The 27284-nt window shown below is 44.3% G+C and overlaps 1 protein-coding gene across 24 annotated transcripts in view; it reads right to left on the bottom strand.

Moving 5' to 3' along the window:
- SCRIB (scribble planar cell polarity protein) overlaps positions 1-27284 on the bottom strand; it is a 668035-nt gene that overhangs the window by 267493 nt on the left and 373258 nt on the right. For 20 of the 24 annotated variants that reach the window (XM_086966382.1, XM_086966383.1, XM_086966358.1 and 17 more), the window contains exons 15-16: positions 26332-26658; positions 20102-20164 (exon numbers count right to left, since the gene is read on the bottom strand). The exons of 1 other annotated variant lie outside the window; for it this stretch is intronic. In XM_086966382.1, coding sequence (XP_086822508.1) covers positions 20102-20164; positions 26332-26658 — 390 coding nt within the window. The remainder of the gene's footprint in view (positions 1-20101; positions 20165-26331; positions 26659-27284) is intronic. 3 more of the 24 variants (XM_086966369.1, XM_086966366.1, XM_086966365.1) reach the window with 1 other exon arrangement.

Genomic DNA, 27284 nt, shown 5'->3' on the forward strand with positions numbered 1-27284 from the left:
AGAACCGAATGTGTGAAAACAACAAATACCCTCTTTCACTGCCCTTTAAATATACTTAGTTGGCATTTATATGAACCCAGCAGCATTTTTAGGACTTGCATACAGACCGCTTAAGCCGGTCTGTAGTCATACACTCATGTACACTACCAATGCTTAGAGAGGGTTTTGGATCAGCCAGTTCCATGTCATTTGTTGGCAAGCTTGTCAATCCGAATTGCGTGCTTCTTATCCGGTTATATTTTTCACTGTTCTTGTGTTGCCCCTCACCTAGAGAATAGCTTCTTAACCACCCTTCTGCCTGAATGACTTGTACTCTTCCATAGCACACATCAGAGAACTACTTTTGACTTTTTCTTTGAGCAATCCATGAGAGCACCAGTATTCTCACCCATATGTGCTTCTTTACTCTCATATCACCCCACTCTCTGTGTTGCTCCGCACCCCTCCGAGCATATCCATAAAAGCACAGACATGGTTATATTTTTGACAGGTTTGACTAAAGAGCAGACTATCAGTGTATATTTATATTTAACCTTCCTCCCACATGTTGACACAAAAAGGCAGTGGATGGCCGCTGCATTCACCCAGCCTGTTTTTGAGGCAGAAGATATACTTAGATTGACTGGACAGATGTCTCTTCTCTCAGATGCCCATAAATCTGCTCTCTGGGCTGCTGCAGCGCACTAAATGGTGCGTCCATTTGCACCTGTTCAGAGCCATGTGATGAATAAATGGCAAGCATTTTCTTTTCAATGTAGATACTTAGTCATACAACTACTATGCTCTTTTAAGCACTCGAGACTTGCCCTCCATGTTATTTTTTAACTACATCACAATAACAGAAAATGTAAATTCTGTTCAGTTTCCAGCTCAGTCTTTGGAAATCAAACGATGCAGTTTATTAAGATTGAAAATACTGGCTTGAATATTTAGTTTTGAGATACTGCAAGGCAAGTGTTTACTTTTCCTTCAGTATTTTGAAATTGTTTTCTTTTAGTTTTTTTAAAGAATGATTTACCAACAAGCATTACAACGGTGTGACCTTTTGGTTTTCCTAAGGCTTGCTAGATAATAGCCTTCCCAAATAAAGAGATGTTGAATGGATGGCTAGATGGGTGCTTGACTGGGTGAGTGAACAGATGGAAAAATGGTGCTTGTTAGGTGGTGCGTGGCAAAAACAATTTCATTTTGGTAGGTTTAATGGCACCCCTCTCCCGCCACCCACTGCTTTGGAACAAGTATCAGAATGCAGCCAGTTATTGGTGGCTGGGGCCTGAAGAGGGAAAGGCAAATTGATATGTTTTACCATCTATTAACATTTTATAGACAGATTAACTTACTACCACTGGATTGGATTGTGGAGCCATAGGCCACCAGAGCGTAGCTGTCTTAGTTCTGTGGAACAGGTACCACTTGATGAACAAAGCTTCAATGGCTTTTACGAATGCCAAGTAGCATTGTTTGACTCAGTGTGACCCTACATGATCATTGAGGACACTTACGGCGTCAACTGCAACAACAAGTTGATGGATGGAATGCTTGAATTAATCACAGCCACTGCCAATCACTTTTGTATACTTTAGTATGTTGCTGTAAGTGGGACGGGTATACCCAGATGTGGGCTCCTTGCACACTGTCACTGGAACCAAGTTATGCCTGCCTGTTGAGCCCATAAAGGTGCCTGTGCTCTGGTTCAGGGAGGACCTTGTCTGTCAGTTTGGGGCTGGGCTGTTCCTACTGGAGCAGGGTTGAGACTGATTTGCATATAGCTGGGTCCAAATTAAGTTAACACAGTGAGCAGCTACAGGCACCAAACTCGCTCTTTCCACACAGGACTGCAGATATCGTGCAGTATCCTTCTACTCCTGTAATCTGGAGAGAACGTATTTTATGACTTTGGAGCCAGAACAAGAGCCTAACCCCACCGGAAACATCCACGAAACATCCCGAAAAGCACCTCTATTCAATCTAGTCATCAGACTACACAGATGTTCTGAATAATCCTTGTTTTAAACAGAAGACTGCTTGATTTACACGGCAAACAAGAAACAGGATTGAGTTCAGGCCCCCATTCCAAATTGTCCAATCAGGGATTTTGGATTTGCAGAGGGTAATTTCTCAGACCCAGTAACCAGACAGACAACAAATTTTAGTCTTGATAAAGGTGGAGCAAATTCCTGTCCAGTACCACCGAAACGCGTCGACGCACAACTACTGTACAATTCAAGTTCTTTCCTCCCTTATTTATATGAAATTTGTGGTTATACAACAAGGTTGTGATCAAACTGCAACGTTGAATGTATCAATTGTAATTTAGAATTTTTTATGTTTTACAAATTTCTGTCTGTCTTTTATATTGTGCAGGTCACAATAGATAGTATTAATTGTTAGCATTTTATTGTCTTGTGTAGGAACCTTATGTTGTAGAAATGTGAATTGTTTTTATCTCTGTTCCTTTAAATAAAAATTCTGTTTTACTATATGTTATAGATTGAATTAGTTCATGATTTTATTCTTTTGTCTTAAGGCTAAGTTTTAGCTTATTCCGTATAGTTCTCAAGAGAACCAGCTTTTCCTCGGTTTCAAACCCTATTTCCCTTGACCTACACAAGGGGTTCCTCTCTTTTTGAATATTATCAGAAGCATGTAAATCAGCAATATTTTGTATGTCTAGGTATAGTCAAGCAAGTTATTCAATTCACCATTGTCTTCGGTCTTCAAGAATTTTGGAGCCCTAGAAATGCATCTGAATTTGAGCAAAACAGGGCCATGAGCCTCCGAAAGTACTGGCTCCAAGGAAGAGGCTGGGCATTATCCAAGGACAGAGGGGGCACCTTTGATATCTTACAGCAGGACATGGGCTTGACGCAGGCTGGCATCTGCTCTGGAATGGAAATGTGTGCTGGCGGTGTAATAGAGAACTAGAGCAGGCACCGATGAAGTCTGTAGGCGCTGGCAAGGATTGGTGTGGCCTAAAGAAATAGGGCGGAGGCATGGGTTGGTACCCGCGGAGAGCAAAGAAGAAGCCTAATGGAGGTCAGTCCGCTGATAGCTTAAACAACCTGTGTCCTGGAGCATTGTGGGTTTCGAGGTCGATATCATGAGTCACCTTGAAACCTCAAGCACTTCTTTGAAGAAAAGAACTTGCAACATTTGAGCCCAGCATTAGATGGCAGGAGTTTGCACACCAAATGATCTACAGAAGAATACACTGCAAACATACTTCCACCAGAGGAGCACATCCACTCCATTGCACAAAAAATACGGAGGGAAGCAGGGGCTGAGCCTCCCACTCTCAGACATCTATGTTCGTGAAATATCATGTACCGGTTAGTCGCAACCAGATGCACCTCATAAATAGGACTGAAGTGGCTGGGATGTAATACCTTGGGCCTTTTGTCTCGGGAACTCATGCCCCTAGAAATGGTAAACATTACGTCTGATCCCAAAAAACAGTGAACTCAAAAAAATTGATGGAGAACACTGTTGCCTCTACTCAATGGTGGGACATTACCCTCCATGGCCTGAGGTGAAGTTTCGACTTTCGGCCTCAGTCTTAGGAACTGTTGTATCAAACTACTGCATGCCATGGAAAACCAATGATCGCACGCAGAATAGACATCACTGTGGTTTACAGGAAATGCAGTGCGGTATAGAAGCCATAGTTCAACCAGGGACTTTACCTCATTTGTCCTGTAACTGGGATCAGAGACAAAGTGTGAACTGGGAGTCTCTGCTCTTGGGTGTGGGAACTGTAATGAAGGATATAGGGTGAGGTGATAAGTGAAGCCAAGGAATGGCTATACTATCACAGTGTGGAGAAAGAAAGCTTACGAGATGAAGCATAGTCCACCAATGTCCAAGCATTTGACCCTCTCCAAGTGGAGCAAGGGAAAAATTCAACACTCAATGAAAGTTATGTGGTGGGTTAGAGGGAACACATCCTGCAATTTATTTTAAGAAATCTTGCCCTCTTCAGAAGTCGCGAGATGTAGAGAAGGGCAGTCTTTGATGGCACTGGACAGAAGCTGTATGAAGCTGGCTCTGTATATGGTGTGCCACTAGGTGGTTGTACCGTGCGCAGAGTACAGGGGTTCCCCAAAAGTGTACAGGGCTCAATGTGAAGTCCAAAGTGCTCCATTAGTGGTAGTGTGGATAAGCAGCCTTAGGCCTAACACAGAGGAGTGTAAGAAATTTACTGCACAAGCAGCACCAAACGCACACCACCAGCGGCACAGGGGAGGTCGGGTGCAGGGTGCAATTTCAGCGTTGGGTGCCAAATGCTTTTCAATGAGAATTCTGCTTTTGACAAACAGGCTGCAAGCATCGCACCGGGGGTTGCAGGATGGAGAGCAATGTCAGCAGAGGTGTGTAGAGATGTAGGGGGGTCATAGGGGTACCGTCGAGTCAGCTCACCGAGGCACAGGAACTTTGGGTGCAGGAATGCCTTAAGACCTTGTAGTCTGTTACTGGAGCCAGTCGTGGTCAGGGGGAGCCTTTGGATTCAGGCTCCAGGCATAGTAGTAGAGTCCAGGAGGCAGTCAGCCAAAGCTGGACTTGAGGTCAGGATCGCTATGGAGCCTATTCTGGGTCAGTGGGCCACCTGGACACAGGCTTAGGCGTCAGGTATAGAGTGGACAGGACTTGCGGAGCAGCAGGGCACTGGAGTCATTTCTGCTGGATTCTTGGGGACAGAATCACTGTCCTCGGAACTTCTGGTCTTTTTCAAAGTACAGACCGTCTTCCTCTGGTTTCTGGAAGTCGCTGGCTGCAGGAGAGGCGTAGTCTCCTTGCAGGGTCTTGGAAGCTGGAGACAGGCCGGAAGTCAGTGGTCTTCAGGCTTCACAACACAGTGTATTCTATGTACTTATTAAATTGCAGGTAACTCTTGGTCTCTAGGTCCGAGGACCCTCTAAATACGAAATTTAGGGGGCATTTTAGGGGAGTAGTAGGTAGTGCCAATGAGCACCTTACCAGGGGTGTCTACACCCACTATTATGTCACCCTCCTGTGTGAGGAGGTATAGATCTAGTCCTGATTGGAGGAGTCCCCTCATCTTCATGATGGAGGGGACAGAAAAGAGTGCTTAACTTTGCCTCCTCAAAGTTGGGCACACCTCCTAGCCTTTCTAAATTTTCCTGCCAAAAGTGGGGGTGTAAACAGCGGGGAATGCCATCTGCTGCTAGCAGCAGAGGTTGGGGGTCGCATTACAAAGGCGGTAGGCCTTTGAAGCTTCCCCTTCAAGCACTGGCCCATCCTGGGGTGAGGTGTGACACCTCTGCCCAGATTGTGCATTGTTTCTGGTCCCTGAGACCAGAGACTCTCTTCCCTGAGTCCCGAAACATGTTTGTATGTGGCAGGCTCCCTAAAGCCAGTCCGTGCACACACCAGGGTCGGTAGGTTGGTTGAGGGGGCCTGCACACACAGGCTGCAGGTGGCTTCTGAGAGTTCACAAAGGGCAAAACCAAAGTGGATTCGGTCTCCTGAGGGCTTGGGGACCGCTCACACCCTTGGCCCACTTCGACTCGGGCTGGGGGGCACGGGTGCAGTGGCGATTGGTGGCTTTGAGTTTGGTCAGGTCCAGAGTCCCAACGGTTCTTCTTGGGTGCCTGCAGGAGACCGGACTCCCTGCATCTTTGTTGAAGGTAGGCAGTCCTCCCAGGCTGAGGGAGGCATAACAGCTTGCAGGACAAGACACCTTTGGATCAATTCAACTGGAACAGAAGACAGGCCAGAAGGGCTAGGGCCAATTTATTTGCTCCTTCTTCAGTCTTTGCTTTCGCAGCTTTTAAGTGTTTTCCTTTGTAGGTCAGCACGACCTACTTTTCTGGTGCAAGGGGCTCCCCTAAATACTGGATTTAGGGGCTTTAGGGGAGTGTAGGGTCATAGCCAATGGGCTACTGACCCCTGGGGTTGCTAAGCCCCCTATATGACCACTTCCAGTGGGAAGTGGGCATACCCTTGTCCCAGAGTTCCTAAGTTTGCCATCATCAAGATGGCAAACTCTGAAAAATAGTATCCACTTCAGGTAGCCCACCTGAGGAATGGCACTAGCCTAAAGGTGGACACGCCTACCGGACTATTTAACTTTCCCACCCTTCCAGGTGACAAAGGGCTCTGGACATGGGGGGGGGGGGGGATCCTCTCCTATGAGTGAAACCAGATTTGCATACCAAAGGTGGCAGGCTCTCTGACGCACCCCTGTCTTGGACTTCTAATATGCAGGTCATCCTGTTGGCCCGGGTGAAACCACTCTCTGCCTGAAAAAGCTTTATTTTTGACCTCCTGAGAGCAAAGGCCCTCACCCTTGGGGGATCAGAAACTTCTCTTTGGTGGCAGGCTGGTGGAAACCAGTCAGTCAGGCACACCAGTAGCTGGTAAGTCTTCAGGGGGCATCTCTAAGAATCCCTCTCGGTGCATGTATTAATAAACCCATCAGTGAAATCAGTGTTCGGTTATTAATACAAGATGCTTGATACCAAACATCCCCGTTTTCAGTGAATCCATCACATAGCTAGGGAACTCTTTTACACCAATGTCGAGCACATGCTTCAAAATGGTTTCCCTGTTCACTTGCACTGGCAGTAATGTACCTGACCAGCACAGGGGTGTATGTGCTCATACAAATATGCCCTCACATGTAATATAAGGCACCCTGCCTCAGGGGTGGAAGGCCTGCTGTAGAGGAACTTACAAATATTATATGCAGTGGTAGGGGACACAGCATGCAAGGATTTGTGTCATGTTTAGGTTTCACTTTAGTCTGTGTCAAAACACGCAGAATGTAAAGGCAGTTGTGCATTCATTTGGCGAGGGATCCCTTAGGGTGGCATAATTCGTGCTGCAGCCCTTAGGGTCAATTGTTAGTACCTAAGGCCCTAGATACCAGGGGTACCATTTACTAAGGACTTATTGAGGGTACTAAAAATATTGCAAAGTGGGGAAACAACAGCACAATTGTAGGAAAGAGATTTGGCTGTGGGGACCTGGCTAGCAGGAACCCAGTGAACTTCTGGTCGAAATCACATCAAATACCAGGCAAAAAGTGGGGGTGAACATGTCAAAAAGGGGACACTTTCCTACATGTCGTTCAAAGCTTGTGCACCTTTTCACCCGTAACCATGTCTTTGGAAAACTGGCAATTGCAGAATAGTCCGCAGGACATCTGTCCAACTCATTTCCAAGATAAAGTCACCTTTCCTGAAGGAAACCACTATAGTCAGGGAAAATCATTGCTGCCACAGCTTCTGAAGCAGGGTTTTCTTGCAGCAATGACAAGTTGTAAAACAAAGTTGCTGTTATGTCCCACCACACCTGGGAATATTTCTGTGACTCATCCATCTGGCTTCTCTTCCCAGAACAGTATTGTGCAAATAGCATCAATTATTTCATCTGCAAATCTAAAGTAATACTTTTTTGACCGAGCACTTGAGAGCAACGTATGACTTTGGCAAAGAGTTTTGTTCAGGGGATCTCTATTTGTATGTATACATGGTCTGCAGGAACAAGTTTCAGTGTGGCCTTCAACCGATAGCTGTTCTAAACACCCATTTTCAGAATTTTAGCTGGCCATGCTGCATTTCTGTAGATATAGAGCAGACTATCTGCCCTGAGATTAGGGTGGCCACCTCCTTCCATGTCATTATAGACACCCTTTCCAGTCCTGAACATTTGTGTGATAGCCAAATGCACCATTTTTTCATGTCGTATTCACATTTAGCTTCCACTGAAATAATTAAAACAAGCACGTGAAATCAATGATTTGTAGGTGAAAATGTCAGGATAGGAACTCGTGTCCATAATGACCTGAAGTGAGGTGGTCACCCTACTTGTGACCTGAAAGTGGTCTTCCTAACTATACAACTTTGCGTGCAGAGACCTAAAGAACAGGAAGACATCCTGTGGAAGATAGTGAAGGTTTCAGCAGCAGGTTTCACCAATTTTCCTTTGCTTGGCCCTAGATTCATAACAGCTGCCATCAGTGAACACTAGTTGTGTTTCCTGAGGCAATGCAAAAGTTGGGTTTGATCAAACAGGTGACCACCAGGCCTGAATAAAAAAGGCAGGAGCACTTTTGCAACAGGTGCAGTAACAATGAACCCTTACAATCACTTCATCAACTGGAGGGGGGTACAGCAACAGTAATAAACAAAATATCAGTTTTTGTAATTTTCTAACAGTGAAAGATAAAGGGACGTTGGTGACATCAAAGGGATGTATAGTTTCGGTTTTAGATTTTTCACATTCATTGTTGTATGAGGGGCAGGAAAATATATATTGGAGATAATTATGCTGGGATTGCACATTTAATCTCCATTCATTCAGATGAGAACTTGGATGTCACCAGGATGCATTACTGTATTGTAATTTGGGGATCTGATAAGTTCAGCGATGTGAAACACAAAGCATTAGGGATAAACCAACATATCATTGCTAGCATTTCCCATCTGTTGCATTTAGCTGGAAAGAAAATGAACTGATTACAAGGGAGTGACAATAACTGTCAGATTCTGAACACTCTTAGCAAGGAGTGATTGGGGCAAGCTATGGCGTCAAACATTTGATGTCGCTGTCAATGTTGGCCAGCAATGTTGATCACAACAGCAACCTTATCATTTGCAACTAAATCGACCTACCACATCACATCTTATTTCCTCATCCCTACACTAATTATCTCAGTAAACCTAACCCTATTTTATTTAAATTATCCCAAAACTTAACCTAGATTATAAAACCTTGGACAATGTAAAGGAAGGTGAAGGGGTAGCGACAGATGCACTACTGTAAAGTGCTCAAAGGTTTACAAGAAGTTTTATACTAGGGGACAGATGGGAAAAAGTGAATGACATCTAATAACAGCAATGTACCAATAAAAATAAGATTTCGAACTGTATGATGTCCAGAAAGAATGTAATGGCCAGAAAGAAAAAGATACTTACTTTCACCCTGTAAGCATCTATTCGTACAGTGCAGTGCTGCAGATTCACATGCTATTCATACTCCTTGCATCTAGTGTTAGGCAAGGACTCCACATGTTGCTTTTCCTCCAGGAAGATTTATGATTGGCTTTGTGCATTGGTTCTCCTCCCCCTCAAGGTATTGCGCTGACCACCCCACTTCCTACTGGAGCACCTGCTTCGCTTTCTACGTCACTGTCGTGCGAGAACTCCGCCTCGACCGCCAATTCCATGGTGTGTGCCAAGCGTCGAACCCTACAGGCCCGAAGAGTCTTCTTGCTTTTGAATAATGCCCAAGCAGCGCACTCGTTCTCTTTATGCTCTGGAGAGTGGCATAAATTGCACACCTCGTGTGTATCAGTGTGTGCATATTTGGCCTCACCGAGGGCACCGTGGGCAGAGGTTGCGTTCTTTGTTAATCGTAGGCCGTGTAGTAGAATGCTGCAGGCTCTGACGCAGTCTGTACAAGCCCGATGACGGAAAAAACGCTTTAACAAAGGAGCCGTTTTACATGTGCAATACTTCGAGGGGGAGGAGAAAACGCACAACGCGGATCATGTAACTTCGAGGACCAACAACTTGCAGATTCCGGGCCCAACACTAATGGCAGAAGTATGCATAACATGTGTATCTGCAGCCAACACGTTATGAATACAATATTTCTGATGGATACAGTATCTACCTGTTGATTTCACACCTTCTGAATATTTGCATGCACTGGAATGGATCAGGAAATTTTGCATTAGTTTCCTTTGTAGGTTTGTGATGCTCGCTCCAGTCCAACATAAATGATCACAGATGTGATGCCACTGGAGCCATATAGTGCCACCCCAGGGCCCTCAGGTCAGTTCTCTTTTTTTTCACTCCCTACAATGCTGATTTGGAGCTTCTCTCACGGATATATTTCTGTTATTTCCACAAAACCTTTCTAATTGTACAGTACCTCACTTAAGAATTCAGGATTTAAGCAATGTCACTTCTATCATGAATAAATTCTCATTTCAGACAACCATGAGTGTGTGTGTGGGGGGTTTCTGGGGTCAAAGCACAGCTCAACGTTGTTTGACAAATGTAGCATCAATCATACCAACGCAATAAAGGAATAGAAGGTTAAACTTTTTATGGTATGCGAGATTAGCATCAAGCTCTAAACCATGGTCTTTACAGTCTTTCAAGGAAAGAAGATGAAGCACAAACAGGAGGAGATTGGACAATTACACACCTCGACATCGCTCCCACTCACAAGGAAGGTCACCTTGGCGCTCTCCGCCTCAGGTAGAGTAATCCTTTGAGTTACAATTGGTGGACATTACTCCTTTTAAGAATTCATCACTGGTAGCTCTGAACCCTACGATCTCTTTCCCTGGTTTCTTTTGCGACTCCTGTTTACAAGAGTGCAGCAGTACCCTTTGGTGCAACTGTGTTCCGTCCAGGCTTCCGACTGGTATACCACCAGCTCTTAATCCTCTACAACTTTTCGACCCCAGAGGCCTTCTACAATGTACATTAACATCAGCTGGAGCCGCACCAATGCCAATGTCTTTGCTAGTGGTCCACCACTGACAACGGCGCCTGCCTCTCCTCATAAGCAAGCGCCTAAATGAAGCCTATAGTAAAAAGATCTAGGAGGGAGGCTCCAAAACTGCCTGCGGAGGCCAGTTACATGGATGACACACAACCTGCACTATCTTCAAACAGCGATACAGGCAGAGGGTGGAGCAGACTACTCTGTCCATTTTGCCATTTAGGATCCTGATTTTACATCTTCAAATTTAAACATAACAAGATTGCCTGAGAACATGTTTGGTGGGAATCACCATTTCACTTTTAAGGCTACAAACTGTGGGGAGATTCCACCTTCTGAGTCAAATAGAGCCTTTCTTCAAAGCGGCTTCAAAATAACCACCCGCCTTTATCAGTGAATACAATTGTCCAGCTTCCCAGAGTGCTTTAATAACTAAATGCTGCACCCTTCTGGTACCGATGATCAAAAGGATTAACTCCCAACAACCTTTCCTATATTGATCACTTTTTAACCGGACCCTGACAGCAAAAGAAATAAACTACCAGGTCTCTCCACAATTTTCAACAAATGAGCCTGCATCTTCTTTTGCTGGTGCCGTGAAGGTTGCTTGAGATGAAGTATAATTTCTAAATTGAACACTTTTGAAAAACGATTTATGGTGCACACTTTCTCAAGGCTGGCTTTTCCAAACATTTATACAGCAAGAAGTTGTGGCAGGATTAAAAACTGGGCATAGACCTAGTCATGGCTACCTTTATGCAACTGATCAGTGATGCTTTTTGAATGACTGCCAGGCAGACATCTTTTTTTTCATGCGAGTTTCGAAAGGCTTGTTTTGCTCATCACGGACTACCTTCTCTTCTCCCTAGGCTAATGACTGGCACCATCATGCTATCCGTACTCCTGCCATCTAGTGTTGGGCCAGGACTCTGCAAGTTGTTTTTCCTCAAGGAAGTGTTATCAGCGGTGTCATGCGCAGTTTCTCCTTCCCCTCGAGGTATTGCACATGCTCAACAGCTTCTTTGTAAGAAAATGTTTTTTTTACCACATTCCATGTTCTGAGTGAGGATATAGTCTGCTAAGTTAGCATTTGCTGTTGAACATGCTGTATTTGGGTGTCATTTCTTCACCATCTAATACATGTCTGGGAGGTAGGAGGGTCCATGTGAACATGTAACTTTAGGGAAGAACGTTTGGTTTGTGCGTAAACACACTTTGTCTGTTCTGCATCTGTTCTTGGCATGTAGAGCTGGAGATTCACACACTATGCATAGATCGCCATCTGGTGTTGGGCCCGGATGTTTGCAGTGTGTTATTGTCTTGGAACAAGTCTTTGGAAGTCACAAGATAGGGGACTACTCCTTTGGACAATAGTGTGCATGGCCATCAACTCCATCTTCAGATTGTTTTTTCGCCAAGAAGGGAAATTATGGAATTTTGTGAGAACAGAAAGATGTCTGTGTAGGTTATATCTAATTAAGATAATACTGGAACAGATAAAGGTAGCTGGGGAGGTGGGAAGGCCCGTGTGAATCCACAGCTCTACATGCCAAGAACAGATGCATACTGGCAAGTAGCTTTTTCTGTTCGAGGCATACAAGCTGCAGATCACACACTATGCATAGATTGCATAGCAGTACTGTCCCTTTTAGCTGCGACCACCAGAATCTGTTGCAGTAGTCTGAAATAGTGTTTGAGTGCAGCCTGGCCCACACTAGCTTGTTTTGCTTGCACATCTACACAATAGTGTTTTTGTGAATGTGTGCGGTGTAGACCATGCAGCTGCTTTGCAGATATCATCTAAGGGTATATTTCCTAAAAAAAAAGCCATGGAAGCCCCTATTTTGCGAGTGGAAAGAGCTTTAGGAGGAATAGAAAGTTTACGTTTTGCATTGTGATAGCAAATTTTAATACATTTGATGATCCACCTTGCAATTCCAGACTTTGATATGGGATTGCCTTTATGTGGTGGTGAGAAGGAAACAAAAAGTTGTTTTGCAAAAAGGTTTTGTTCTATCAATGTAGTAGAGAAGTGCTCTTTTTTAGGTCTAGTGTATGAAGAGGTCTTTCTGCAACTGTCTGTGGTTGCGAAAAGAATACTGGCAACTCTACCGACTGGTTGAGATGGAAGGAAGTAATAACTTTTGGAAGGAATTTGGGAATTGTCTTGAGAACCACTTTGTTATGATGGAATTGTAAAAATGGTTCTTGAATAGTTAGTGCCTGTAGCTCACTGACTCTCCTGAGAGATGCGATAGTGACAAGGAAAGCGACTTTCCATGTAAGAAATTGTAGCTCACATTTATGCAGATGTTCAAATGGAGGACCCATTAGCCTAGTGAGGACGATGTTTACATTTTACACTGGAGAGGGTGGTACTCTGGGAGGAATTATTCTTTTGAGGCCTTCCATAAATGCTTTAAAGGAAGGTACCCTGAACAATGATAGATGTGGTCTATTTTGCAGATAGGCTGCTATGGCAGCGAGATGTAATCTGATTGATGTGTATGCTAGATTACATCTTTGAAGCTGTAGAAGGTAACATATGATGTGTTGAATAGACACATCTAGGAGGATTGATTCTGTTATTGGTACAGTACATTACAAATCTTTTCCATTTAGCTGCATAGTAGGCACTAGTGGTGAGACGCCTAGCTTCTTTGATGACATTCATACAATCAGGTGGAAAATTCTAGGACTTCAGGAGCCAGATCTCTAGGTTGAGCTGTGCTGGATCTTGGTGTCTGATCTCTCCATGGTTCTGTGTTAACAGTTGTGGGTAGAGATGTAGTTTTTGGTGCGGGACTAGTGATAGTTCCAGCAAGGTTGTGTACCAGGGTTCTCTGGCCCATGTTGGAGCAACTAGGATCAGTGTTAGTGACTGTTATTGCAGCTTGAATACCACTAGTGGAATGAGTGGGAGATGTGGAAAAGCGTAGGCAAATCAGCCTGATCAATTCATCCATATAGCATTGCCTTTGGACAATGGGTGTTGATATCTGGCGGCAAAGCTTGGGCATTTTGTGTTTAAATGTGTGGCGAAGGGATCTATGTCTGATGAGCCCACATTTGGAAAAACGGTAGGAGGACTTGTGGGTGGAGTTCCCACTTGTGAATCTGTTGTGTCCGACGGCTTAACAGATCTGCCATCTGATTCTGTTTTCCTGGAAGATGTTGGGCTAAAAGGAATATGTTTTGAGGAATTGTCCATCTCCATATGCTCTGTGCTAGTTGAGAAAGCTGCAGAGAGTGCGTCCCCTCTTGTTTTTGTAGATAATACATCGCTGTTATATTGTCGGTCCGGACTAAAACCGTTTTGTTTGATACCCGTTTCTGGAATGCTTTAAATGCCAGAAATATTGCTAGTATCTCCAAATGATTGTTGTGGAGTAGCTTTTGCAGTGGTGTCCACCTGCCCTGTATGGTGTGATGTAGTAGATTAGCTCCCCAGCCGGTGAGCGATGCGTCTGCTGTTAACACGATTTGTGGAACAGACTCTAGGAACGGCCGCCCTTTGGAAAGGTTTTGGGTGTTCCACCACTGCAGAGAGCGATGTGCGCGGCCGTCCACCAACACCAGATCTATTAATTGACCTCGAGCTTGGTTCCACTGACGTGCTAAGCATTCCTGTAAGGGGCGCATTTGGAGTCTTGCGTGAGGTACTATGAATATGCAAGAGGCCATCATCTCTATTAGTTGCATAAACAGTCGAGCTGGCACTGAGTGTTGCGGTTGGAATTTTATCAGGGCCTGCATACTTGCTATCCTGGCTGGATTGGGATATGCACGAACTTTTGACGTGTCTATTGTGGCACCTAGGTATTGGTGTATGCGGGATGGTTGGATGTGAGACTTTGGGAGATTTATTGTAAACCCTAAGTCGTGAAGTAGTTGGATTGTGGTGGGTGTGTGTGATTTACACACTGGGTATGTGACTTGGCTTTTATGAGCCAGTCGTCCGAGTATGGGAAGACGTGAATTTGTCTTCTTAAGTGGTCTGCTACCACTGCTAGACATTTTGTGAATATTCTGGGTGCTATGGTAACTCCGAATGGGAGGACCTTGAATTGATAATGCTGACCGTCCACTACAAACTGAAGATATTTCCTGTAAGCAGGGTGAATGGGAATGTGGAAGTAGGCGTCCTTGAGATCTAAAGTGGTAAAGACATCACATTTTTTTGAGTAGGGGAAGGACCTGTTGAAGAGTTACCATGTGAAAATGGTCTGATTGTATGTAAAGGTTTAATGGTCTGAGGTCCAAGATGGGTCTCATGGTTCCATCCTTCTTTGGGATTAGAAAATACAGGGAGTAAACTCTGGTGTTTTGATGGTGAAGGGGAACTGGTTCTATTGCATGTTTGAGCAGTAGGGAAAGCACCTCTTGTTTTGGAAGTGTTAAATGATCTTTTGAGATTGGACGCTGTTTGGGTGGTATGTTGGGGGGAGTCGCAGTGAGCTCCAGGCAATAACCGGATTGGATGATTTGTATCATCCACCTGTCCGTGGTAATATTGTTCCAGACAGGTAGGAACTGGGTTAATCTTCCCCCAACCGGAGTATAATGGTCCAGGGGGAGCGGCGGGAAGTCATTGTTTGGAGGTGGTGGCAGTACGAATATTGGTAGTTTTGCCTCTACCTTTGCTGTTATTGCTTCTGTATTAATTTGGCGGTATCAATATCTCTTTTCATATTTTCTAAAGATGAATCCATCGTAGGCCCAAATAAGTGTTCTTGATCAAAGGGCTGGTTCAGTATGGTAGTCTGAACCTCGGGATTAAACTCCGATATCCTTAGCCAGGCATGTCTGCGTAAAAGGACATTGGTATTAATGGCTCGGGAGGCTGTATTTGCGGCATCTAGAGCACATTGAATGAAGGTATTGGTTACTAGTTTACCTTCTTGTAGGAGATCATGGGGTCATGTTTTATATTGATCTGGAAGGTGTTATAGTAGGGTCTCTAGTTCATCATAGTCCACCCTATCGTACCTAGTTAGTAAAGCCTGTGTGTTGGCAATCCTCCATATGTTGGCTGCTTGTGATGCTGTTCTTTTGGCAGATACGTCTAAGAGTTTTGACTCTTTGTCAGGTGGTGGAGCATCGCCTGAGGTTTGAGTTTGGCCCTTTTCCTGTCGTTGGAAACAACCAAGGAATCTAAGGGAATTTGTCCCTTAATATATGCAGGGTCAGTTGGGGCAGCCTTGTATTTTTTTTCTATCCTAGGGTTAATGACTCTAGCCCTTACGTGGTCTTTAAAGACTTCAGGAGTGGTTTAATTACCCCTGTTTAACATTGGTGGAATGGAGGTGGACCTTTGAGATGTTGTAAAGGTGTCCATGAGGAAGTCTTCTTCTATGGGGTCTGTATGTAAATTTACCGCGTGGTATTCTGCAGCCCTGTATATTAGCTGAGTGAAACCTAGTGTCCTCTGGAGGGGATGGTCTAGATGGGTAGACATCTTCTTGTGGTACATTAGGAACATCTGGTTTGCCATCATTTTCCCATGGGTCATTTGGGATGTAAGGATGACTACGTTCCCCTAGAGGTTTCCTTAGAGGTCCCTAGAGTTTCATCATTTCCTTCATCACCAGTGGTACCGTCATCATCTGCAGGTGGAGATTGTGAGGGTAGTGGAGATTGGGATAGGAGAGATGTATTGTGAAGGAGGAGGTGGAGAAGGAATCCTTAAAGGGGAAGTAGAAATGTCGTTTTTTATTAAAGAAATTGGAGGTGGTGTGGGTTTGTCCATTTTTCTTTTGTTGGAAGGACTAATCCTAAAATGACATGTTTCTGGGTCTATTTCTAGAGTTTTTTGTGTAAGATCGGGTCGAAAAAGCTCCTCCTCTGAAGTATGGTGTTTTGTTGCCGATTTTTTTGGGTCCGAATGTTTGTGTGGCACAGTTTTTGGAGTTGTGTTATGCTCCTTCGGTTTCGAATCGGGAGCTTTGTTGGGCTCCGAAGGTTTGGTTGGAGTTGGAACTGGTTGCTTGGTCGGCTCTGATGATTTTTTCAGATCCGAGGTGTGTGTGCCAGATGTTTTTGGAACAGGTTGTTTATTCGATTCAGACAATTTTTTGGGATCAGAAGGTTGATTAGTAGTTTTCGGAACCAATGGCTTTCTTGGTTCCGAGTATTTTTTCAAATCCGAAGGTTCCGTCTCTATAGGTTTTTGTGGCGAATGCGCCAATGTGGAACCAGGCTTCGGCGTGGACGAAGACCATGGTTTCTCTTTTGATTTCTCTTTAGTCCGTGCCGAGGATGGGGTTTTGGCACCAACGGTAGGCTGGCTCGATCCAGAGTGGCCTGAAGGCTTATATTTTGACTTCTTTGCCGGGTCCGAAGGCGGGCGTGGGAAGTTTTATCCTGGTGTGCACTAAGGCCAGAGGTGAAGGTGTTCCCAAAGCCTTTAAATAGATGGGTGAGGGGGAGGGGGTCAACGTCAGTACCTATGACCCATTGCCCTGGAGTGATGTCTTCGACGTCGGATCCTTCGGCTTCGGAGGCGCTAAAGGTGCCTTTTTCCATCCGCTCCTGCTCCGGCACATCGATGCCTTCCTGGAAGATGTCGTCCAGTGTCCATGTCGGCCATCGAGCCATGCTTCTTCGAGCTCGATCTCTGATGGTTTACTTGGAGCAGAAAGAGGCGCAAGCCGGACAGTCTTTAGCCTCGTGCTCAGGTGAAAAGTAGAGGTTACACACCTCATTAAGACCGGCGTGTGGAAACTTGGATCCACACAGAGGACACTTTTTGAAGGGAGTCCTTTCCATGAGACAAAAAAGGCTCTGTCTAAAGCACATTTGATTGTTGCATTTGATATCTGCCTCCCGTCATTTACCAGTTCTTCTCCTCGTTTTTTGTATTCATCTGGGAGATGTTGCATCAGATCTTGTATCTCATCCCCTGTAACCCCCCTGTATCGGGAGAGTAGGCCAACTGAATTGGCAATCTTCCAGCAGCTTGCGTGCCCTACAGCTACTCTTTTGACTGCTGCATCAATTCTTTTACTTTCTTTGCCTGGAGGATGCGCCTCTCCAGTATCTTGTGCTGCAGCTCTTTTCCTGGCTGTCATGACAACAAGGGAATTTGTTCGGGGGGGGGGGGAAGAGGGAGAGGATCTCTAATGTAAAAATGTAAAGAGGGTCCGTTGGAGATGGTCTGTATTTCTTCTCTATGCGAGAAGTTAGGACCTTGTATTTGAATGGGTACTTGAAGATGTCTTTGGATATATTAAGGACGCATCCCATCAATGGCAGATATTGAACTGTGCGCTAAAGTGTTTCTACTAGGAAGTCACCTGGCTCCTCTGTAGTGTGCATATGAAGCTTGTGGTACTCTGCTGCTCTTTGGATGACACTGTGGTATAAGGATGTGTCATCTTGAGGAGACGCCTTAATAAGTACTGGCAGCTCCATGTCTGGATCAGACAGGACCATATCATAATCATCCCATGGGTAGGTGTCCTGTGTTCCTTGGAAACCTGTGTCCTATATCCCCCCACCCTTTTCCTCTTTTTGTGGAGAGGCTAAATGTGTTTGAAGTCACGCTGTGGGACAGAAAATCATTGGGCTTGTGGGCCGCTGTTCTTGTTGGACTATTTAAGGTAGAGGCTGTGGCAGGGATTGATCCTGAACCCTGTCTCTTGGAATTTTCTTTGTTTTTCCAGCATAAATTGTTGAAGTTCTTCAAAGACAATGCCTTGTTTTTCACTCGCTCTTTGTGTAGAAGTCATTTTTTTCTTAGGAGCCGGTGACGTGTCTTCAGAAGCTGTGTGGCTTTGGAACCCCAAGAGTAGAGACTTTTTTCTGGCCAGAAGGTGGTCAATGCTGTGTTTCAGTCCTCGCAACAGAGAAATATTTCGGTTCTGAGATGATAAAGCCTTTCTTCTGATCCAATGATTTTTTGGGGTGCACAGCCTGCTTGGCATCCTTCGGTGTCAATGTGTCTGCCGGAGCCAACTTGTGCTTCGCTTCAGGTGACTCAGTCAGTGCAGACTTGAACTGCGGTGCTTGGATAGTATCTGAGCCATCCCCATGCTGAGGCCTTTTTGCCCGATTGGGATCGAAAACTTTCTTGGCTCCAAGGCGTGCTCACAGTGCCGGCCTGATCCCAAGGGTTGTGGTGCACCATGGCATAGTGGGGTAGTGGAAGTGAGTGTAAGATCTTCTTTACACTGTGGTCAACACTACCCATGGTACATGGCATAATCTTCATTGTCGGCCCAGATACAAGGATCAACCTCAGCGTTTTGGGCCTGTCTTCATGGACTAGAGCATGCTCTTCCCCTGAGTATAAATCAGTAGCAACCTAGTGGGGGCTACCAATGATCACTTCACCTCCTACTGGAGAAACTGCTTTGCTTTCCACATCAATATCGTGCGAGAACTCCGCTTCGGCCGTCAATTCCATGATGTGACCTGGCATTGATCCCTACGGGTCCGAAGTGTCTGTTTTTGAACATTGAGCAAGCTGTGCACTCGCCCTCTTTGTGCTCTGTAGATAGGCACAAATTACACACTTCCTGTGTACCAGAGTCTGCGCATTTGGCCCAGCACAGCGGGCCCCATTGGAAGAGGTCCTTTTTCATCTCCATTACCCATAGACGGTAATTGTCAACGGGCGTTTGTGTATTGGGTGCCGGATAATCGGCCCCCGGCTCCTAGGATCCATAGGTGTTGTCTACTGGATCTCCAGTCGCGTCTTTTCTTGACCATAGGCTGCGTGGGCATCGAATGCTGCAGAGCTCCAATAAAGTCCGTCCGAGCCCGATGGCGGAAAAAAAAGTTCCTAAGAAAGGAGCAACTGAACATGCACCATAACTCAAGGGGTAGGAGAAATGACGCCAATCATAAAACTTCCTTGAGGAAACAACTTGTAGAGTCCAAGCTCGACAGTAGATGGCAGGAATACGCATAGCATGAGTATCTGCAGCCAACATAGTATAAATAGGTGTTATTCTTGCTTTGATGAAATGTGCAAAAGATGTGTAAAGGAAAAAGCCACAAGCACATTGGCTAGATAAGATGCTTACAAACAACTGATGCAATATCTGGTGCAACAGAAAGCAATGTGTCACTTATATGAAAAATTTAACTTTTCATGCCAAAACTGATAGAACAGATCTTGTTCCGGTACTCACCATAGGCAAGACTGAGTAAAATGGTCAACCCCTTGAATAACAGAGCAAAACTTCCCTACGTTATTTTATTGTATCCATTTCCCTGAATACAATCCATTATATGCCATGTTAAATAAAGCACAACACTAGATTTGCCCATACAAACCCCCCCAAAAGCTTCCCCCTTCTCCAAGACAAGTCACACACTTTCATGTGTCTAAAATACCACGTTAGTGCCCCAGATGAACAGTTCTTCCATATGCACCTGCTTCCTCATTTTCTCTGTGGGCGATAAGGTATTAAAATGGTGAAAAAAGTGTGGGTGCAATGAAGAAGCAGAAAATCATAGCAATTTGTGATTTCATGATTGTAGAAGCCACAGCGTGACACAGATTAGACAGATGATAGGCAGCAGCATGATCATCCCAGTGAAGCAGAACAAATTGTGAAGCAGGTGAGTCAATCCCCGGTGATTTCTGGTGAGAGAGCAGAGCGATACAGACCTCTTCCTCCTCTATTCGAGCAGGCTCAATCAGCAGATTATTGACTTGATCAAACGACACCCCCTGTTAGGACAGGAAAACCAGCAGAGAGAAAAGAGAGAGACGCATGCGGATTAGTGGAGCCAAAAACCAAAATAAAACACCAACACCCACCTCTCAAGCAAGCACGCTGCTGCCACCACCACCACCACCACCGTGTTCAATTGCTTCTTGTGTTCACCATTTGGCTGAAGAAACCTCTCCCAGGAATCTGAGCTGTGAAGTTCATTCCGCAAAAGATTTAGGTTGAACAGAATCCGATCCGATACGAATTCTGTACAGTAGCCTCTTGTACCACGAAAGGCCAAGTGCAATAGACTCCTACATATAATGGGGCACCGCCAACACAAAGCCTAAAGGTATTTTTGGGGTTCGGAAGTCTCCAATGAACATGCCCACTTAGGGTTTGGAATTCACTGAAATCAGTAATGGCAAATAGTAAACCATTGATAAGAGGAGTTCTGTTTTCTTCACATCATAACCAAAGTTGAAAGTCACATGAAATCCTAACACAGTTGTGACATGGTGTTCCCCCTAACCACAGCTAGAGCAAGTCGCTCTTGGGTAAACTCAATGACTGGACCAGTCTTGTGACAAGACACACACATACACAATAGGTGGTCTGCAACATCACCTACATCCTGCAAAGGCATGTGTATTGACTGGATAAAACTGAACTCTTTTAGATAGTTTCGATACAAGTCGTTCCTGTACGTCACCCAAGTAGAAGCAGCACACATATTGGGGTAGACTGATCTGCAATACTACACATTTAGCATTTTTTTTATCCTAAGTACTTCAGATGATCAAAGAAAAAAGCAACCAATTAGGAGTACCTCAATCCTACTGTGGATAAAATTATTCTTGGAAAGCTTGGAAAGTTGGTCCCAGGCTCGATTACGGTACCTAACAAATCTACAAGAATGACTTGATAGACAACCATCAAGAGTCAAATTTAAAGAATCATTGTTAGGAAAACCGGACTCTCAGTGTCCTTCACTTCTTTTGTCTGTTTGCATATAACCTTTTTATTTTCACCTCTGTAAAGTTTATGGAATTCTGCCTTTGAATTTCCCTTCGAGGGGAATTTGATTCTGAATCTCCAATAAGGTTATGCAATACCCCCAACCTCATTTTTGGCGTCACCGTTAGCCCCTTCACACCTGACTTTCCACGTAAATGCATTTGAAGACTGAATGGGGAGAAAAATGTGAAGGATAATCAGGTTTAAAGTAAAAATTCAGAAATAATTTTGGGAAAAATCGAAGGGTGGTCTCTGGGAATCAAATTACTCATGTAGAAATATTGTGTACATTTTATCTGAAGAAAAGGAAGGCAGGTCTATTATATTTCTAGCATATGTAACTACCGTCATCAAAATCCATAGGAGATTTGTAAAACCAACCTCATGTAGCTACAAATAAGGAGTTGCCAGGACTTAGTGAAGATATTTGAAAATTGTGCTAAGAACGTAGCGGGCCATAGAGTGCTTCAGATATCTATGGTGGCTCTGCTACAATGCATCAACAACAGAGCTGGGATATGCCCTTCTGTATTTCATCAGCATTAGATTGGTATTGTCAGTCGAGTCCATGCCCGCCTTGGCATTAATGGGTGGTAAATTGATCTCCAACGATAAGACTGCCTACAACTCCAGTGTGTGTTTAAAGGTCCTGTCCATGCCGCCTTGGCATTAATGGGTGGTAAATTGATCTCCAACGATAAGACTGCCTACAACTCCAGTGTGTGTTTAAAGGTCCTGTTTGCAGGGGACCAGAGGAACCCTAGGAATCCATGTGCATGTATGCCCACTGGAGATAACGCGAGCTTTGAGAACACAGCATCATTTTCCATTATTAAGATGTGTGGTGCAGACCAATATTTCAAACTTAAGAACAGATTTCAATACACGGGTACTTACAACGAAGGGTCGCCCAAAATGAATTCCCTACAATACTGTGTCAAAGAGATTGAAGAAGAAATGTCGCACAGTATGTAAAGAGCTACCTGCTTTGTCTTGTGGCACTCTTACAAAAAGACACGCTGGGCTGTGACCAGCTCAAAGAACAGATTACCTAAATGACAGGGGTGTAGCCTTCAAAAGGTGTAAACAGTCATTATCAATCCCTTGTCCAGCGAGGGACAGATGTGCATATCAGATGCTTTTATTGCCAGCATCAACTTGTAGTATTTTTCAGTCCAGTCTTCTGAAGCACGAACATCAGGATACATAACTTTCAGAGATTTTCACTTCACCTCTTACATAATGTTTTCAGGTCTGCTACCTTATAAGACAGGTAAAGACAACTCAACTTAGAGCATTGCCTCAAATGACAGCCAATACAGACCTCTATATTGGATTTAAGAGCCTATACCTATGAGCGCCTGTTATTTAGCAGACTGCAGGATTAAATCCAGCCCAATAGCAAGTTAGTCTAACAAATCCCAAGTGCACTCTCAAGAAAATCAATGTCTGCACACTGGTTTTAACATAAGTTTGAGGTAGATAACAGTCACTTATGTAGGCGGCTAATAGTAACAATATCACACTAAATATTAGGAAAGAATCAAACAAATGGGAAACTTCAAGGATTTCACTTGTGTAGAAAGAGAAACTGCAACATTAAGGAAGAACAGCCACATTTTGAAAAACAGGTCTAAATTGTGCAAGATAAATAGAAACTCTGAGGTCACACGCTCCGAAAAATGACTGTCAATCAATAAGTAGTGCACACCTCAAGGTGTACTTGAGCTGCCTAATTACTGCAGTGAAAACATGCAAGGAAGAAGTCTTCCTTAAGGGTCCCTTCTACACCTGCGCACCAAGCATACTTTAGGTAGATGATCCAAGATGGGAGACTGAGTTACCACCCTGAAAGATGCCATTTGAATGAATAAGTCCAGATGATATATAAAGCAAGTGTCCTTCTGAATGCCACAAAGAAGCATGACTATAAGTCACTGTGGATCTTTGACAAAGGCAAGTTAAAAAGCCTTCCTCAGAGCTTTTGACTGCCAGGAAAAGCTTGGATGAGCCTGGAACAAATTGTAAAACTTGGACTGAAAGAGAAAAAAGATAAATTGACCTTTTGCGTCACTAAATTTCACATGTACTACCATTCGTAAGGTGTACATCGGCCTATAGAAGATACATTTTCCAGTGCTACTTACAACCTAGAAAAGGCTCTAGGGCTACATCTTGGTTACATGATTATATTGTGCGGCAACAGGGGAGCCTATTAAAAATTCTGATAACATGAAAACTAAAAGTAACTAAAGGACCCCAAAGACGAAAGTGCTCAAAGAAAAGAGGTCACCATCTGGTAACAACACCCTACCAGAACACAGGCTGCAACAGTGGAAACCTGCAGGGAGTCCGACAACAGATCTACTAAGAGTCTTCTACTGCCAAGTCAGTTACATGGAAGAGAAGCAAAGAACATTGCTAATGGTTCTCAATGGGCAGGTAAACATTGGAGGCAAAATAAAAAGTTGAGCAGGGTGCACAACCAGGTAGGATTAAAAGAGGGGTTGGGTATTGGGGCAGGAAGACATAAAAGCCATGAACAAGCACAGAGGAAAAATTGTGACAGAAGAAACATGGGGGTGCATATTAGCAAGGAGAGCGAGGAGGTGGTGAGCAGTTAAGGTATATACTTTCAACTTATTTCCAAGCACTTCAGTATGAAAACCTAAATGTTTAAAGACTTTATGGGAACAAACGAACACATAAAACTTCAAATTAAACATTTTCCTACTCAGGAGATTACAAACCCTGAACTGGGCATAAAGAAGCACTTCAAATTTGTTTGTGTGTGTCTCGGCAAGTACTGACTAGAAGTCAGTAATATCTTGTGTGGTACAATGCAGTCTAAGTGATGCATGGTTGCAATGCTGCATAAAAGGATCTTTCACACACTCAAAGGCTAACCGTGCCTCAAGAGCAGACCTCTTAACAGTTAAACAGCAAAGAGATCATAAACCAAACCCACTGTTTTATTAATAGGGAATGGAGGCACAGGCACCCAATCTCTGCCATAGCACCAGCACTTCCTATGCTTTACATAAGCAATAATGAAAAACTTGATTCGATGACGGCTTAGACACTCTGCTTTTACAGCAGCTTCGCTGAAGAGAAACTCAAACATTCATATTACATCAATGTTATTAGATATTCTATCAGATGCCACATTTAAAGAGATTTTTCGTCTGATGAGGCATCAAACAAATCCTCTATAATAGTCCCAAATTAAAGCTCCAATGGCAGGATTAATTATGTGTTGGCGGTGCCCTTGGCGCCCTTGGCGCAGTTGCTCTTTAAAAATATTTCACTCAATGATTTGGTAGCTTGAACTTCAAAGATCAGAAGACTGCGTTAAAGAGGTAAACCACAAACCAAGTGTAAGGACTTAAGAGGACAGTCCCACTTTTATGAGTGCTCAGTGATTAGGAACGGAGGGGCTAGGAGGAATATAGCCTTAGTGGACCCAGTAAGACCCAATGTCACTCTGAGACAATTATGGTACATGAATAATCATTCTGTACAAGCAGGGACCTTGCCAAGAGGGACGAGGGCAGAGGAAAGGAGAAGGTGCGGGAGAAATGAAGGGAAGCAGGCAGAGGAAATACTTGAGTACATGGGCAAAGGAGGGCAAGGGGATGTCCTGATATGTACTCACCCCCATGGAAGTCGTGAGAGCAGGGGATTAGCCCCATGCTAAAATGTACAAAGTGTACATTGTCTTTAAACCAATACCTGGGATTCCGAGACACTGGTACATACTCTGCCTGACAAGTGCTTTGGACAACGTGTACAACACAATATCAAATTAACACTGGCACAAAACAATACCACAATGAAAACCAGTACACCACATCTAGTACAATAAACACAATATATCACAATGAAATGGCAAAGAAATGCAGCCAATTGACATGTGTTGCAGTTCAAGTAAAAGAGCACCAAACACCACTATGGAGTCAATGTGAACATGACCTAGTAGATATACCCTGGTAACCCGACCTGACTTACACTGAATGAGCTGTGTGTTCTACAAGTAGAGGGCAGGAAAAGTTACTTACTTGTAATCCTAGCACTCCTCAGGGGAATCCTCATTAGACCCATAAACACTGAATCATCCCACACGCGAGTGTGACAATTTACTGCTTATGACTAATGATCAGGATCTTCAGGAGGAGAACCAAAGCTACACTAGGGGGATTTTTAAGGCTCCTTGAAATAAGGGACTAAGTAAAGAATGTAACAAACAATCTTAGCAAGAATGACAGAATGGTCAGATGCAAGAACTTGGTTTGGATCAGAAGAGACAAATTAGGTTATTTCTTAGGATGGGTAACCCAATGAGGCCCTAATGGGAATCTGTGGAGCCCACGGAGGTTCTTGCAGGGGTTGTGAGAAACATCAATGGAGGTCAGGGCATTGTTTAGGAGCTGAATAATACTATTGGTGATAAACATGTGAGATCATACAGACTAGTTTCTATGAAGGATTGGGGAGAAAAAGCTGAGTGCCCCTATCTAAGGAATTTGATTTAGCAGAACCAAGTGCATGCTGTTCTAATGACAGACAATGTTCACTTTGCAAAGTACATCGAGCAATAGCATCATAATTTATGCACATTCACATATGAATTTTTTTTAAAAGGACTTTTAACTATGTTGTGTGAATCTGGGGGTGGAAATAAGTTTTAAATTGTTACCTAATCGTATTATACAGCTGAAGCGTGGGGCAGTGGGAGGAGAGTATACAGTAACAGGTCTCTTCATTGCTAGGCAGTGTAAAGAAAGGAACCACTTCACTCAGGAGAGGAGACCAGTGGACTTCCAGCCAATACATAGTAGAACAGAGGAAGTCTCAATGTGCAAAGGGATGGCTTAACCATTTAAATTACCAACTGCAGTTGATTTGTAATATGAAGGTCCACTATGCTGGATTTGACAAACTACTTTCTAACACTCTGTGGAAGGGAAATAGACAATTGGCTGCTTCACTAAATAGGATGTTGCACAGCATTTTTCATCTAGTCATGGACAGCACAACTAATTGATGTGTGTGTCAGCCACCTGCAGCCAGACTCCTAGGCAGCTGCCAAGATTTCTTTCATTACTAAAGGACAGGTGGTCCAAGGCAACTATCCCCGGGACTCCTCTGTCTTCTATTAAGACCCTACCTTAATTGGCTGTTCCAAAAGCCTCCCGTTCTTCGTCTCCCCATCCCAATCCCTTGGATGTTCATCTTCAGCCTGTTCATCGCCTTCAAATTCCTCCTCTTCCTCCTCCTCCTCCTCCTCTTCCCTTTCTTCAGGTACCTCTGGGCGACTGTACCCCTGTAACAGAGCCACCACAGCTTCTGGTTTGGGCAGCTTAGTGATTTTAAAGTTTTTCTTGTAGTGGGGAGTGTCCTTGCGGATCAAGCGCTGCTTTTCAACTGGAGAATGGCGGTCTTCATCCTCGTCATCACTTCGGATAAGCGTATCCTCTGCAAAGTGCACTGTGGGCTGCAACAGAGACGGTATCATGGAGCTCTTTCGATTACAGAAATGACTTTGTATACAAGGTTCACAGTCATGCACACTCAAAATAAGCACTATGACACAAACGAAAATGTGCTAAAGAGGAATCTGAAACCTAATCAAGTTAGTTCTGTCTTTTACTAAAAGACCTACAACCCTCCCACATTAATCCAAATGGGCAAGATGGTTCCTAAAGCATGAACAGAGATGTGGGGACCTGCACCAACAACTCTGGATGACAATACTCTGAAAAAACACTTCGAGTTCTGTACTTTTTCTTGAGGGAATATGGTAGGGTGTTAGAACGTGGTTGTATTGCAAGTGTATTTCAGCAGCAAAACATTTTGAAATGGATGCATTCCCCCTAACAATAAGCACCCACGTCTCCTTCAACCACACCACTGAACCCCAAGGGACCGACCACCGCTGCGTACATTTCACCTTCAGGAAACTCGCCGCACCCAACAGATGCCCCGTCGCTGCTGGGGAAAAGTCGCAGAAGAGCAGCTAGCCACCGCCCTCGCCCAGAACCCCCCAGCCGACCCCACCGAACCAGACACCGCTGCCCTCAATCTCCGACAGTGGATCAACGACTGCGCCAACACCCTCGC

This window comes from Lissotriton vulgaris, chromosome 4_1, assembly GCF_964263255.1.
Source record: "Lissotriton vulgaris chromosome 4_1, aLisVul1.2, whole genome shotgun sequence".
Classification (NCBI taxonomy): domain Eukaryota; kingdom Metazoa; phylum Chordata; class Amphibia; order Caudata; family Salamandridae; genus Lissotriton; species Lissotriton vulgaris.